This window comes from Hyla sarda, chromosome 8 (assembly GCF_029499605.1).
Source record: "Hyla sarda isolate aHylSar1 chromosome 8, aHylSar1.hap1, whole genome shotgun sequence".
Classification (NCBI taxonomy): domain Eukaryota; kingdom Metazoa; phylum Chordata; class Amphibia; order Anura; family Hylidae; genus Hyla; species Hyla sarda.
The window spans coordinates 110,505,962-110,521,537 of NC_079196.1; the positions used below are offsets into that span (position 1 = coordinate 110,505,962).

The 15,576-nt window shown below is 41.0% G+C and overlaps 1 protein-coding gene and 1 long non-coding RNA gene across 3 annotated transcripts in view; one reads left to right on the top strand and one right to left on the bottom strand.

The window, feature by feature from the left end:
* PLEKHM3 (pleckstrin homology domain containing M3) overlaps positions 1 to 15,576 on the bottom strand; it is a 232,986-nt gene that overhangs the window by 44,066 nt on the left and 173,344 nt on the right. Inside the window, exon 7 of one of the 2 annotated variants that reach the window (XM_056534528.1) lies at positions 7,250 to 7,407. The exons of the other annotated variant lie outside the window; for it this stretch is intronic. Within the exon in view, the coding sequence (XP_056390503.1) occupies positions 7,250 to 7,407 (158 nt within the window). The remainder of the gene's footprint in view (positions 1 to 7,249; positions 7,408 to 15,576) is intronic. 2 annotated transcript variants of the gene reach the window in all.
* Positions 6,977 to 10,612, top strand: LOC130284306 (uncharacterized). The gene is made up of 3 exons (XR_008846976.1): positions 6,977 to 7,049; positions 10,010 to 10,147; positions 10,490 to 10,612. It is a non-coding gene; the product is annotated as an uncharacterized LOC130284306 (long non-coding RNA).

Genomic DNA, 15,576 nt, shown 5'->3' on the forward strand with positions numbered 1-15,576 from the left:
GGTAATTGCCCCTTTTGCCCACTGAATAGTAAATTAAAAGAGATAAAATTGGGAGGTGAAACAGTAACAACGAAACAATTCCTTACGTGCCGATCTAATTTTGTGGTATATACTATATTTTGCGAATGTGGCCTGTTCTATATAGGAAAAACCATTCACCCCCTTTACCACCGCATTCGTGAACATATTAAATGTATAACTAGTGGTAAAGGGGCCACGAGATTGATCGAGCACATAAGGGCTGTTCATAACAGTAATCCAGGAACATTGCGGTTTGCGGCCTTAGAAAGAGTGAACCAGCCCAGAAGGGGAGGTAACAGACACCATCAGCTTCTCATCAGGGAAGCACGGTGGATAGCCAAGTTACAAGCTACGGGCCCGATCGGGTTAAATGACAGATCGGAAGTTGTATTGTGAAAATGAAAGTAACTCTGCAAAAATTGTAACATTTCATGCTACTGTATCTATCCCATTCATATTTTTCTCGCATGTATATTTAAGAGTTGTTTTTAACTTACCTTAAGCTTTGTTACTTCCCTGTTCCTTTTGTTATTTGTCCATTTCCCCTCCCATTCCCCTCCCCATGGTAACGGGCCTCAGGTGTTATATAACACCTGCTACATGGAAGCACACTAGGGGGTCTGACGAAGCGTGATCCCGCGCGAACACGGTCTGTTTGCCCACACCCCACGCCAATCCTCTCTCCCGCACTGCTCTTGTGACCTGCTCCAATGCTGACATAAGAATAAAGTTCCAAGTTTCTTCAAGCTTCTACTGGGTGAGTGCTCTGACTTTTTTCTTCTATCAAGATTATTGTCATATGTTTCATATCCAGCCGTGCAGCACCACCCATAGCTTTGCATAAGGAGCACAGGACACAATCGCTGCCGCAGTGGGCATAAACACAGAGAGGCTCCAGCAGTGCCAAGGTTCTGTTTTCTTCCTCACAATTACATATCTGTAACCTTGCATTGCTGTATTTATTACCCTGTTCCTGGCCCAGGAGAAGCTATCTCATCCTCGGACCATGGAGGTTAACGGTGCCCTGGCATCACAAACTGCACTCGATACCCAACCACCCCAATAGCCAGTGCTCTCCACAATCTCACCATACTGGAACTAATACCTACCTACTAATACAGAAATATGGGGTCTTTTTTGTGGGAGAAGTTTTTTTTTTTGTTTGGGGGGGGGGGGGGGGACATACAATGCATTAGGAAAGTCTTCAGACCCTTTCACTTTTTTTTTTTTTTTTTTTTTACATTTGGGAATGTTATGGCCTCATGCTAAAATAAAAATATATAGGGTTATACCCTATCAATCAGCACTTAATACCCTAAAATGTGAACATAAAAACAGAATTTGCTAATTTATTAAAATGGAAAAACAAAATTTTTGCTTTGCCACAAGTGTTCAAACCCTGCTATGACACTTAAAATTTAGCTCTGAAGGCCTCCCATTGCTCTTCATTTTCTTTGAGATTTTTCTATGCCTTAATTGTAGTCACCTGTGATTGGACATGGTTTGGAAAGACACAGCCCTGTCTATATAAGATCTCACACAGAGCAAAAACTGAACCATGAGATCAAAAGAACTGCATGTAGAGCTCAGAGACAAGATTTTGTGGAGGCACAGATCTGGAAAAGGGTACAAATTCTGTTGCACTGAAAGTTCCCAAGAACACAGTGGCTTCCATAGCTCTCTTATCTGATGAAACCAAGTAGGAACCTTATGGTTTCAATTCTAAGCATCATGTCTGGAGAAAACCAAGTACCACTCATCACCTGCCCAATACCATCTCTACAATGAAGCATGTGGGGGTGTTTTCCAGCAGCTGGGAGTTACATAAATAGAGTAGCCTGTGGGGAAACGCAACTTGCGCAACTCGCATTAATGTCAATAGGAGTTGAGCAAATTACGTTACTTCCCTGCTTCAGCTGCTTTTCAGCTAATCTGACCACCCTGGCCACTACAAACAGACCTGAGATGGCTGGGAAAAAAAGCAATTTGCTGAGGTGGGACAACCTATTAAATGAAAACCTGATCCAGAGAGTTGAAGGTTCACCTTCCAACAAGACAATAACCCTAACCCAGTCAATACAATACAGGAGTGGCCAAGGAACAACTCTGTAAATGTTCTTGAGTTGACCTGCCAAAGCCCTCACTTAAACACAAGCAAACATCTCTTGAGAGACTTGAAAATGGCTTCCACTGATGGTCACCAGAGCATAAAGATCTGCCATAAAGATCCAGGTGGGTAGGATAGTTTATATTCCTGCTGCTGACATCATACTGTATTTAAGAGGTTTTTGCTACCTGGGGTACATTTCTTCTGGGTCTATATGTCCAAAGAATTCCCAAATTAAATTCAGAGGTACATCATTACTGAGATGTGTTATAGTGAGATATTTGGGGGAATGAAATTATTGCTTAAAATAAAATAAACCCGCATGTCTATGGGAGGGGGCGGGATTAATGTTTCGAATGCAGCTGGAACAATGGCCAGTGGAGTACTCCTTTAAAGGGAACCCGTCATTAAGTTTTACCATATGTAACGAGTGGCAACACGTAATAGAGGTTAATATCATGTGTCCTACCATGTTTGGATGTCTGCTGGCATGTCTGTAAATATGGCAAAAACTTTTACACCTTAGGACCCGGCCATTTTTTGCACATCTGACCACTGTCACTTTAAACATTAATAACTCTGGAATGCTTTTAGTTATCATTCTGATTCCGAGATTGTTTTTTCGTGACATATTCTACTTTAACTTAGTGGTAAAAATTTTTGGTAACTTGCATCCTTTCTTGGTGAAAAATCCCAAAATTTGATGAAAAATTTTAAAATTTTGCATTTTTCTAACTTTGAAGCTCTCTGCTTGTAATGAAAATGGATATTCCAAATATTATTTTATTTTATTCACATATACAATATGTCTACTTTATATTTGCATCATAAAATTGATGAGTTTTTACTTTTGGAAGACATCAGAGGGCTTCAAAATTCAGCAGCAATTTTCCAATTTTTCACAAAATTTCCAAAATCACAATTTTTCAGGGACCAGTTCAGGTTTGAAGTGGATTTGAAGGGTCTTCATCTTAGAAATACCCCACAAATGACCCCATTATAAAAACTGTACCCCCTAAAATATTCAAAATGACATTCAGACAGCATTTTAACCCTTTAGGTGTTTCACACGAATAGCAGCAAAGTGAAGGAGAAAATTCACAATTTCCATTTTTTACACTCGCATGTTCTTGTAGACCCAATTTTTTAATTTTTACAAGGGGTAAAAGGAGAAAATGTATACTTATATTTGTAGCCCAATTTCTCTCGACTAAGCACATACCTCATATGTCTATGTAAAGTGTTCGGCGGGCGCAGTAGAGGGCTCAGAAGGGAAGGAGCGACAAGGGGATTTTGGAGTGTACGTTTTTCTGAAATGGTTTTTGGGGGGCATGTTGCATTTAGGAAGCCCCTATGGTGCCAGAAAAGCAAAACAAAAAAAACACATGGCACACCATTTTGGAAACTAGACCCCTTGAGGAACGTAACAAGGAATAAAGTGAGCCTTAATACCCCACAAGTGTTTCACGACTTTTGCATATGTAAAAAAAATTTCAAAAAATTTCAATAAAATGTGTGCTTCCCCCCAAATTTCACTTTTTTGCAAGGGTTAATAGCAGAAAATAGCCCCCAAAATTTGTAACCCCATCTCTTCTGAGTATGGAGGTACCCCATAAGTTGACATGAAGTGCACTATGGGCGAACTACAATGCTCAGAAGAGAAGGAGTCATATTTGGCTTTTTGAGAGCAAATTTTGCTCGTGGGCATGTCGCATTTAGGAAGCCCCTATGGTGCCAGGACAACAAAAAATACCCACATGCCATACCATTTTGGAAACTAGACCCCTTGAGGAACGTAACAAGGAATAAAGTGAGCCTTAATACCCCACAGGGGTTTCACGACTTTTGCATACGTAAAAAAAAATAAAAAATTTTCACTAAAATGTGTGTTTCCCCCCCAAATTTCACATTTTTGCAAGGGTTAATAGCAGAAAATACCCCCCAAAATTTGTAACCCCATCTCTTCTGAGTATGGAGGTACCCTATAAGTTGACCTGAAGCGCACTACGGGCGAACTACAATGCTCAGAAGAGAAGGAGTCATATTTGGCTTTTTGAGAGCAAATTTTGCTCGGGGGGCATGTCGCATTTAGGAAGCCCCTATGGTGCCAGGACAGTAAAATAACACCCACTTGACATACCATTTTGGAAACTAGACCCCTTGAGGAACGTAACAAGGGGTACAGTGAGCATTTACCCCCACTGGTGTCTGTCAGATCTTTGGAACAGTGGGCTGTACAAAATTTTTAATTTGCGCAGCCCACTGTTACAAAGATCTGTCAGACACCAGTGGGGTGTAACTTCTCACTGCACCCCTCATTACATTCCATGAGGGGTGTAGTTTCCGAAATGGGGTCACATGTGTTTTTTTTTTTTTTTGCGTTTGTCAAAACCGCTGTAACAATCAGCCACCCCTGTGCAAATCACCTCAAATGTACATGGTGCACTCTCCCTTCTGAGCCTTGTTGTGCGCCCCCAGAGCACTTTGCGCCCACATATGGAGTATCTCCGTAGTCGTGAGAAGTTGCATTACAAATTTTGGGGGGCTTTTTTCCCTTTTACCTCTTGTCAAAATGAAAAGTATAGGACAACACCAGCATGTTAGTGTAAAAAATATATATTTTTACACTAACATGCTGGTGTAGACCACAATTTCACCTTTTCATAAGGGGTGAAAGGAGAAAAAGCCCCCCAAAATTTGTAAGGCAATTTCTCCCGAGTACGGCGATACCCCATATGTGACCCTAAACTGTTGCCTTGAAATACGACAGGGCTCCGAAGTGAGAGCGCCATGCGCATTTGAGGCCTGAATTAGGGATTTGCATTGGGGTGGACATAGGGGTATTCTACGCCAGTGATTCCCAAACAGGGTGCCTCCAGCTGTTGCAAAACTCCCAGCATGCTTGGACAGTAAACGGCTGTCCGACAATACTGGGAGTTGTTGTTTTGCAACAGCTGGAGGCTCCATTTTGAAAACAGTGGCGTACCAGACGTTTTTCATTTTTATTGGGGAGGGGAGAGGGGCTGTGTAGGGGTATGTGTATATGTACTGTTTTTTACTTTTTATTTTATTTTGTGGTAGTGTAGTGTTTTTAGGGTACAGTCACACGGGCGGGGGGGGTTACAGCGATTTTCCCGCTGCGAGTTTGAGCTGCCGCGCAAAATTAGCTGCATCGCAAACTGCAGCCTGATACTAACTGTAAGCCCCCTGCCCATGTGAATGTACCCTGTACATTCACAAGGGGGGGACCTCCAGCTGTTGCAAAACTACAACTCCCAGCATGCACAGTCTATCAGTGCATGCTGGTAGTTATAGTTTTGCAACAGCTGGAGGCACACGGGTTGGGAAACACTGAGTTAGGAAACAGACAATGTTTCCCAACCAGTGTGCCTCCTGTTGTTGCAAAACCACAACTCCCAAACATTCTCAGGCATGCTGGGAGTAGTAGTTCGGCAACATCTTTAGAGCCAGATGTTGCCGAACTACAACTCCCAGCATGCTTTGAGTTGTAGTTTGCAACATCTGGAGGACTACAGTTTGCAGACCACTAATACAGTGGTTCCCAATCTGTGCCCTTCCAGATGTTGCAAAACTACAACTCCCAGTATGCCAAAACTGTCCAGGCATGCTGGGAGTTGTAGTTCTGCAACATCTGAAGGGCCAGATGTTACAGAACTACAACTCCCAGCATGCCTGGACAGTAAGGGCATGCTGAGAATGTGTAGTTTTGCAACATCTGGAAGGGCACAGTGGTCTCCAAACTGTGGACCTCCAGATGTTGCAAAACTGCAACTCCCAGCATGCCCAGACGCCAAGGGCTGTCTGGGCATGCTGGGAGTTGTAGTATATAGGGTCCCAATACAGCAATGCATGTCGCTTTACGGCGACGTGCATTGCTGTAAAGGGCCCGACCGCGGCTGAAGATCTACTCACCTGTCGCCGCTGCCGCCATCTTCCTCGCCGGGATCCGGGTCTTCAGGGACGAGGTAAGTACCGGGGCCGGTCCCCAGCACTCCCCCGTCCCCCGTCCTCCGGTCTTCCTCCCGTCCTCTCCGGACTTTCAGGGGCCGGGCAGGACGGGAGGAAGTAACCGCCCCCCCTCCTGCGATTGGTCGGTTAACTAACCGACAGATCGCAGGGAATAGGAGGAGGTGGCAGGTTTGCCACCTCGCTCCTAGTCTTCAGCATGGTCCTGGCTGTCTGTGACAGCTGGGATCATGCGAAATTACCGGGCGGTCGGGTCCCAGAGACCCGATCAGCCCGGTATCGCCGCAGATTGCAAGGGCGATTTCCCTTGCGATTTGCGGCGATCATGGGGGGCATACATGGCCCCCCTCGGCGTTTGCCCTGGATCCCTGCTGAAGGATTTCAGCAGGGATCCCCTTCCGATCTCCGCCGGGTGAGCGGCGGAGACCAGGAAAAGACATGACGTATGCATACGTCATGGGTCCTTAAGACCCAGGGTGTGAAGACGTATGCATACGTCATGGGTCCTGAAGAGGTTAATAACTGCCACATGCAGTATGTAAATGAGGGTTAAGTAGTCACCAGGCATGCTCAAGTAGTCACCAGGCATGCATCCTGCTGAAGAAGTCACGGCTCCCCACGCTGTACTCACGCTCATTCAGGCTCTAATCACTCCTATTTAGACATGATTGACAGCCTACCTCTAAGAAATGACATCAGACCCTGACTGAGCTGCTCAATCATACCTAGATAGCTATTATTTGAGCCTGAATTACTGTTCTGGTAGCCATGACTACTTTAGCAGCCGCACGCCCGACTGAGCCTCATTTACATACAGCATGTGACCATTTATAAAAGTGGTTTACTTCACATTTATAGATCTACCAGCGGACATCCAGACATGGCAGAACACGTGATATTAACCTCTGTAATTTGTTGCCACTGATTATATAGGGTAAAACTAGTGATTGGTTCCCTTTAAAGCTGAGCAAGAATTTCTTTTTTTGTTTTTAGGATAAATGTAGATATAGAGAGAATGTATTATGCATAAGAAGTGACGGGGCCCTGACTATGTATGATGATTGTAAACTTCTTTCGAATAATAAGGTTCACCTTTGTTTTGACCTTATGAAGAAAAATGTATAGGTATCCTACCTGCTAGTGGAATTCTCCTCAAAGGGATACAGGATCTCTCCATTGTTACAGATCTCACAGATGAAGCCCTTCTGACTGCACAGGCTGCAGCTGTAGACATGTGACGTAGCAAACTTGATCACTTTTGTTAGAAAAGGAGCCAACTTGCCTTCAACTACCTACAATAGATAAAAGACATGCTGAGGTGGATTTAGACAACATTCTCATCATATAAAGTGCATGGAGATGTTCCTTATAAACATGTACTTGAATCCATTGCATTTTGTATGACAGGAAGCACTGTGAACTATTCAACTGAAATATTGTTTTCTCAGATTAAAGGCAGAATTCAATAAACCAGCACTGTTCAGACATTGTACCATATCTGGCTGATCACAAATAGGGACTATGGTTTCGCCCCAGTGCTGCTGCTTTTCTGGAGATAAAAAGTTTGGAATTTTAGATCAAATAATGCAACAATTACAATCAATGCTGGTTTATATCTCAGAAGCCTTGAGATGCTTTTTCTTCAGCCTTTGAGCCCATGATGCCAAGTTATAATACTGTAATAATATGCTTCTATTACTTCCGTGCACCACTTTGCCCTGTTTTCATGCACGAAACCCACACCTGGAAGTGCTGTGCTGCAAGTATTTTTATTTTACTGTGGTCCCTGACCTTTTCCAGCATTATATGTGGACATAGACAATGGGGGAGATTTATCAAAGGATTTAGACTGTTTTTTCCCGTCTAAATTTATCGCACAGAAAGTCGCAGATTAAATATGTGACTTTTTTGCGACTTTTACTTTAGAGGATTTTTAGAACATGATGCATTCTAGTCTATTTTAGTGCATTCTAGTCTATTTTAGACAGAAAAATGCATTGGTGTTGAATTTATCAATAGCGACTTTTCGGCAAAAAGTCGCATTGGCCAAAAGCACGCTGAAATGTCAGACCATGCTAAAGTAGGTTTAAATACAGTTTAAACCACAGATACCGATGTCCGTGCGCAGAATTTATTAAGAGCCTTGCGACTTTTGATAAATTAAGCGCACAATAGACCAGCCTAACCCTCTGTAGGTTGGTCTATATTGATGCGGGAATATAAATCTCCCTCAATATGATAAATCTCCCCCAATATGTCATAAGTCACATGGTCTGTAGTGGATGGGTGAATAGCATTACTTCAGTAAATCCCTTCCATCCTGGTATCTGCCCACCCACTGCCACGCCCTCTAGATCCCACATGATGCGGATATACAGTCTCTCAGGACGTTTCTGTCTTCCACATCGAGATCAGCAGAGTTCATAGAATTTGTTGCAGAAGCCACCTTGTTGGTTCAGACAAATAATTGTTTCCAATATACGGGTGACTGGTACAGGCAACTGCTGGGGACCGTGATGGGGTCCCCAGTTTCTTGCGTGTACGCAAACATCTTCCTAAGCATATTTGAACACAATTACACCTTCACATCCCTCAATCCGTTCCTCCAACATATTAAATTAATATTGAGATATGTGGATGATATCTTGGTAGTTTGGTCCAGTACTCCGGACCAGTTCCAGGAGTTTGTCTCATATCTCAATGATGTGAATGACACGAATATGATGTTCATGGCAGTATTTGGAGGTAATTCTCTAGAAATTCTAGATGTGAAGATAAGTATAGTGAATGGTGAGATTCAAACTGCTGGGTTCAGAAAGAATCCTGCAAGAAATTCCTATCTGCATTATAATTTGTCGCATACACTGGAAACAAAAAAAGCTATTCCGTACAGTCAGATGGTACGCCTGAAGCGTATAAATAATAATACAAATATATTCAATCAACAAGTGGATGAGTTGGCCGACCAATTGACTGCAAGAGGTTAATCCAAGAAATGTTATCGCACAAGCCCGAAAGCGAATCAATAGTCACAAGAGAAGAATCGGTCTCCCAAGAGAATCGGAAAAAACATAGTAAAGATAGAGAAAGCCCTGTATTCACATTTAAAAACACTCTTTGAATGACCGGATTAAACATGTCATACATACAAACTGGTTCATGTTAAAAAGGGACATCGATATTACTGAAGTAAAAAACCCATCATTACCTACAGACGCAACAAAACCATCAAATATTATTTAAAGCAGAAACAGAAAAAGAAAAAAGTACAATCAAAGTGGCTTACAGATACTCGCCCTGTAGGGAATCATTGTTGCGGCTCTTGCTCTTTTTGTGGAATGAATTTAAAAACGAGCATCATTCAATTAGGAAATTATACTGTATACATAAAACAGCCTGTAACATGTAGATCTTCCTATGTAGTGTACTGCATGGTTTGTCCATGCAACTTATACTACATAGGGAAAACCAAAAACCCGCTATTTCACCGAATTAGGGAACAAATTAGATCGATTAAAACGAAAAAAGGATCGCAACGATTTGTAAATCACATGATTTCTCAACATAGAGGTGAAGTGACAGGTCTAAAATTAGGAGCAATTGAAAAGGTAGAATATCTGGGCAGAGGAAAAGATAAACGCCAGTTGCTGTTACAGAAGGAATCCAGATGGATCCTAAGGCTGAACGCAACAGGACCAGCAGGTTTAAATGACAAAAATGAGCTGGGTGTGTTATTATAACCTGAATGGATATCATCCCAGTTCTCATGTTAAGTTGCTACTCTACATTATATTGTTTTTATCTTTTTTCTATGTTAAATACTGGCACGAAAACAGTTAACACTCACCTGTGTGTTCTCTGTCTTTTTTCCCCTGCATGACGTAACTCGGGAAGAGGTTAAAAACGTGGAGTATGAAGTCTCACAGTGGCCTGACGGAGCGCCTAGGGGCGTGATACGGTCCGTGGCCCAACGTCTGAACTCCCCCCGCATTAACCTGCCGCCTCCCTGCCTGGACCGACAAGACCCATAAAGTAAATGTTCCCGGTGACCTGTCTGCAATTTTTACAGTGATCGCTCTGCTTTCTTTCTTCTTTGGTGTTACATACATGCTGTCTTTTTTTTGGCGTGTAGCGCCACCCATTATTGCTACCTGGATGCACCTGGATCCATTCATTAGCTGTGGAGTTTGATATACTGTGTAGGGGGTTACGCTGGTGCCAGCAATTTGTTTCTTTGGAGTTTGGTCATGTTATAAAACTTCTCCCATTCATGTCAATGGGTCAGCTCCAAACTATTTTTGGGGCTTACTGTAAACTATATCTCTAAATGTATCTCTAAATATTTTATATAGCGTCACTTTTCTTTCCCTGTAGACTTTCTTTAAATGATCAGAAAATGTTGACAGAAAAATAATGGTACGTGGAATACAACAATGAAAAAGTGAAGAAAAAGAAGAAAAAAAAAACTTTTCCCAAAATAGACTGGTTATTTGGTGGGATTACAAATATTACAGAAGGTGTTTTCTGTTTTTTCTTTTTCATGGAGCTGCTTTTGGGGGCCACAGTAATGATTTTATAATATCAATGTCCTAATACAGTACCGTAGTTTATTCTGTAATTCAAGGGTTTATAGGTTTACAAGCAGAGAGGCTGTTAATAACATATATATATATATATATATATATATATATGTATATATATATAATTCCCCACCTCTGTCCTGCAGGAGACGTCAGCAGAAAACATGTGCCACAATGTTAACACAATGCCGATGTGCTGACAAGAGTTGAAGCAACTTGTGCCAGTATTGCTCTGACAGGATACATTATAATGTTTGTTGTCATAAATAACTAAAATCCTGTAGTATTCCCAGTATAAAGATGTAAAGTTGGCAAGTAAGGCAGTAAGTTGAGGCTGCCATTGACATTCCACCAACTGCCATGAATGACTGGCAAACATGTTTCTAGAAAAGCACAGCAAACAAATGAAGCGGAAATGCATAAAATATTCCCAAAGGACGCACCGTTTAACGGTTCTATTGCGTTTCATTAAGCAACAATTAACCCGGTTTTCTAGGTTCTATGCTTTGTTTTCTTAGATGTTGTGCCTACACAAATCTATTATCATTACTTGGCAAAAGTAATCCCAGCAGGAGTAGACTGGAAGACTCATAAGATGACAGGACCTATGGCCTAAAGGTCAGTGGTTCACTTCAGCACAGGTCAACTGTGATAGAAAGCGTCTGTGTACATCGTGTGTTGAATAAGACGTTTGTCTTAGTTTGTGTCACACTGGCCCTTTCACAGCATTTTATCAGGCATAGAAAACTGCAGAGACAAGTGTATGAATGTTCTTGCTTAAATTCATTTATTTTTATGTATAAACTGGCAGGAAAAAATGTACAAAATGTACAAAATGTAGTGTAAAACTGAGCAAAGTATGTGCACCTTAGGAGATCTAGCATTTGTATTATTAAACGTGTATATACATATGTAAGCTAGATATAAAATGTATAAACTTACAGCGACTAATGATGTTTGGTAAAACTTTTTGCAGTGTGAGAGCAACGCTCATACAACAAAAAAATTGTACAGAATTGTTATGTCAGGTTATGGTAAAATAGGTGATATTAAGCTCTTTTGGATCACTTCATAACAACAGCTTTTGTTCTGATAAAAAAAAATAGTTGGTGTTAAAAATTATAATAGTTTACGATTCTAAAGGCTGTGAATTCTTAAAGACCTAATATTTACAGTATGAGTTTAATATCAGATGGAATATAGCCAATCATTCAACCATCAACACGCCAGACTAAGCCTTCTGTGGGCTACAAGTCCATTGCTGTGCAGTGCACTTAAAGGGGTACTATGGTGGAAAAATATTTTTTTAAATCAACTGGTGCCAGAAAGTTAAACAGATTTGTAAATAACTTCTATAAAAAAAATCTTTACCCTTCCAGTACTTTTTAGCAGCTGTGTGCTACAGAGGAAATTCTTTTCTTTTTGAATTTTTTTGTCTTGTCCACAGTGCTTTCTGCTGATACCTGATGCCCGCATCAAGAACTGTCCAGAGCAGGAGAAAAAAACCACTGCAAACCTATGCTGCTCTGGACAGTTCCTGGCACAGATAGAGGTGTCAGCAGAGCGCACTGTGGAAAAGACAAAAAATAAATTAAAAAAGAAAAGAATTTCCTCTGTAGCATACAGCTGCTAAAAAGTACTGGAAGGGTAAAGATTTTTTTTTATAGAAGTCATTTACAAATCTGTTTAACTTTCGGGTACCAGTTGATAAAAAAAATATATATATATTGGTTTCCACCGGAGTACCCCTTTAAAGACACCTTGCATTCTTTAAAGTTATGGCGATTACTACACATGCAATATAAATTCCAGACCAACTCCTTACACATGCTAAACATTATAAGCAACGCTATGTTTCCCCCTGGTTACAATCGCCCCCACCTGGTGGACTTTACACTAGTTAGGAAGGTAACACTGCCTCAGTTCTGGTCCCCGACTGCTCCCCATGGAAGATCTTCAATCTTCTAATTAGTCTACAAGTGGGTTTGTGCAAAATGGCTGTATTCTGCTGAACGTGACCTACATGTGTAGTTCAGCTAACAACAGAGAGAATTATCCAATGTGACAGATCACGATTTTAGCAGACAGTATGTAGCAGATGGTTTATGCATAATTTTAAAACACTGATCAGTTAAAATTGTCTAAATTGATCTCCTTACTCACACCAATACCAAGGGGGTTATCTCTGAATTATAAGGACTTAGAGGGGCATTTATGAAAGTTTGCTTAGGTATGCTATTTTTTTTTTCACTTCCATTCTGTTTACGTGCGACAAATTTACTATATTGTTGCATGGCGTTATAAAATTTTCCGCAGGTAAGCAAAAACAGGAGTTTTTTTTCCACTTAAGTGAAAACAATAGTCAGTTTCTGTTAGTTAAGCCAAGGTTCGGCTGGAGTATATTTAGTAGGTTTTTAAAGTCTTAGCGACTTTTTTGCGAATGTCACGGTTGATAAATTTCTGACTATGGCAAGTCAAAATTGTAAAAACGCTTATGTAAAAAAATGCTTTTCTCGCTCTCGGGGCAGATTGTCGCACGAAAAAAGACGGTGGCGCAATTGAGAATTTTTTGCCACAATTTTTTGCGAAAAAACTCAGGTAAATCAGTTGATAAATGTCTGTCTTAGCGTTTTCTTATCACAGGATGTATTCACTGACTGTTAAAGAGAAATGGAAGCTGGATGTTGGTCCCATGTTGGATGAGCAGTTATTGGCCCCAATGCTTGCACTATCAGAGGCTCATCGCATTTTCCAAGTATGCACAGTTTATATCGGAAGTCAGCCATTCTCCACAAAACTGGAGTTCGGCCAGACTCTGACCTAGGTGTACACAGCCTGTTGCCCACTTGCTACATGTCATGTGGGACTGTACTCTTCAGGTTTTGAGGGAGGTGGTCCAGTTGGTTAGGCAGGTATATGGGTCTTGCTATTCCTGCATCTGCTCTATACTTGGGCTCCAGGAGGGGGGTGATGAAGGGAATGGAATGCATATACAGAATTTTGGCACGCAAATAATAGGGAGCTCATACAATGCTTCACATAAAATGTCAACATTTATTGTAAATTTATTTAAAACATGATTACCATTTCAATTAATATTATGCATGAATAGATTTTATAATAACAACAGCCAAATTCTGAAAGTGCATAAAGGGAAAAGGATGCCAATCGCTAAAATGCTTCTAATATTTAATACAGTGATATAATATAATATACCATTAGTAAATGATTTGGTGGATATAACCTGTACCTATTGCATAAATGCACAGTGTGACTGAGATTAGTATTGCCCCACTCTGGAGTTCCAGGTTCCTATGATAGTTATTCAGAGTATTAAATACAGGCAGGTATTATCCCTCATAACCCACGACAACCAGGACATTTCTCTTACCCATGACAGAAGCTCAGATCCGGCACCTCCCGACCTCTAATCTTGTTTCTGTGGAGGTGTCAATTGCCATTTTTGTGCTTAACGTCCTCGTTATGGGGGGCTTGTGGATGGTTGCACATCCCGAAGGTCATTTCTCATTCTGTCCCCTCTTAATTGATGATGTTCTTCTAATGATGTAGTGGAAGTCGCAGAGTTGGAGCAGGATCTTGTTGTAGATCTAGATCTATCCCTCGTCTGTCTTCATTTATATACTCGTTTAAGTGTCTGGTCTGATTATTTTTTTGTCTTTACATACCCTATCTCCTAACCCCACTTTACAAATGCACGTTTCATAACCTTTTTTTAAGAGGTCATGTATATGGTCACCCCCTGTGGGTTTATATACATGTACTACTGATCCTTACCAGGTGTATTCCATTACTGAAGCGTGCACCGAGACCTTCCGGGTGCGATTCAACATCATTCCCTATGTGCCATCTCGCTAATGCGGATGTCCGGGGCCAGCTTATTCCGGACATGCGAACCACGATCACTCGGCACCTCAGGATGCGCGGCATGAGAGCCACTGTCTAGCGCATGCGCACTGAATCTCCTGGGTTAGATCTCCCCAGACCAGTATACAGCGCTAAAGAAACACAGGACATTTCAGGTCTAAAAACAATTCCTCTTCACTTAAAATTAAGTCATAATTGTGACCACAAACAATTAATGGTAAAAGGAATTGCACAAGTACAATGTGGAATTCGGGGCGGGAACGTGGACGTATCCTGGCGTAAAAGGAAACCCGCTGGATAGTACCCCTACATAGGCCTAAATGAGCATTTGAGTTTCACCCCAAATCTATAATTAAAGATTGTCCTACTGTGATTTTAATTGTTTTCTTCTCTTTATTTCTGTTTTACGTTTCATACTCTTGATTACCTAGATATTGTACATATGGCGAAAACAAAGAATGGCTTTCCTGTGTAAAAGAGAATTATGACATCATTACGGAAATCAGCATATTGGAAAAGAAATGGGGAATGGGGTAGGGGTCTTTATTATTAGTTAAGGCTATATATAATTACCAAATCAGCATCGCAATCATTTATGCACTTGGAAAGTGACGATGTGATTGTGTGTAAATTGTGTGGTTTTTCACCTTTTTGTAATATGTGGAATATACTGTGGTTGGTATATAGTGATAATTGGTACATAATTCAATAGCACAAGTGTAGACTAATACATGTAGGTGAGTGGCGTAAAGGCTACAAACAAACATGTTGAGGGTCAAGGTCACATGCACAATATATAGTTGGACGGTTCTTTTATGACCAAACACAATAACTTATTCATATAGTAAGCACAGCACTGTCACTTTATTATATTAATAGTTGGGTACATTTAATGTATGTGGAAAATGGTTGCATATAACTTATACATATAAAATATATATGCTTTAGGCATATGTGTGTAATTGATAGTGTATACTTGTATGCACTGATTTATTT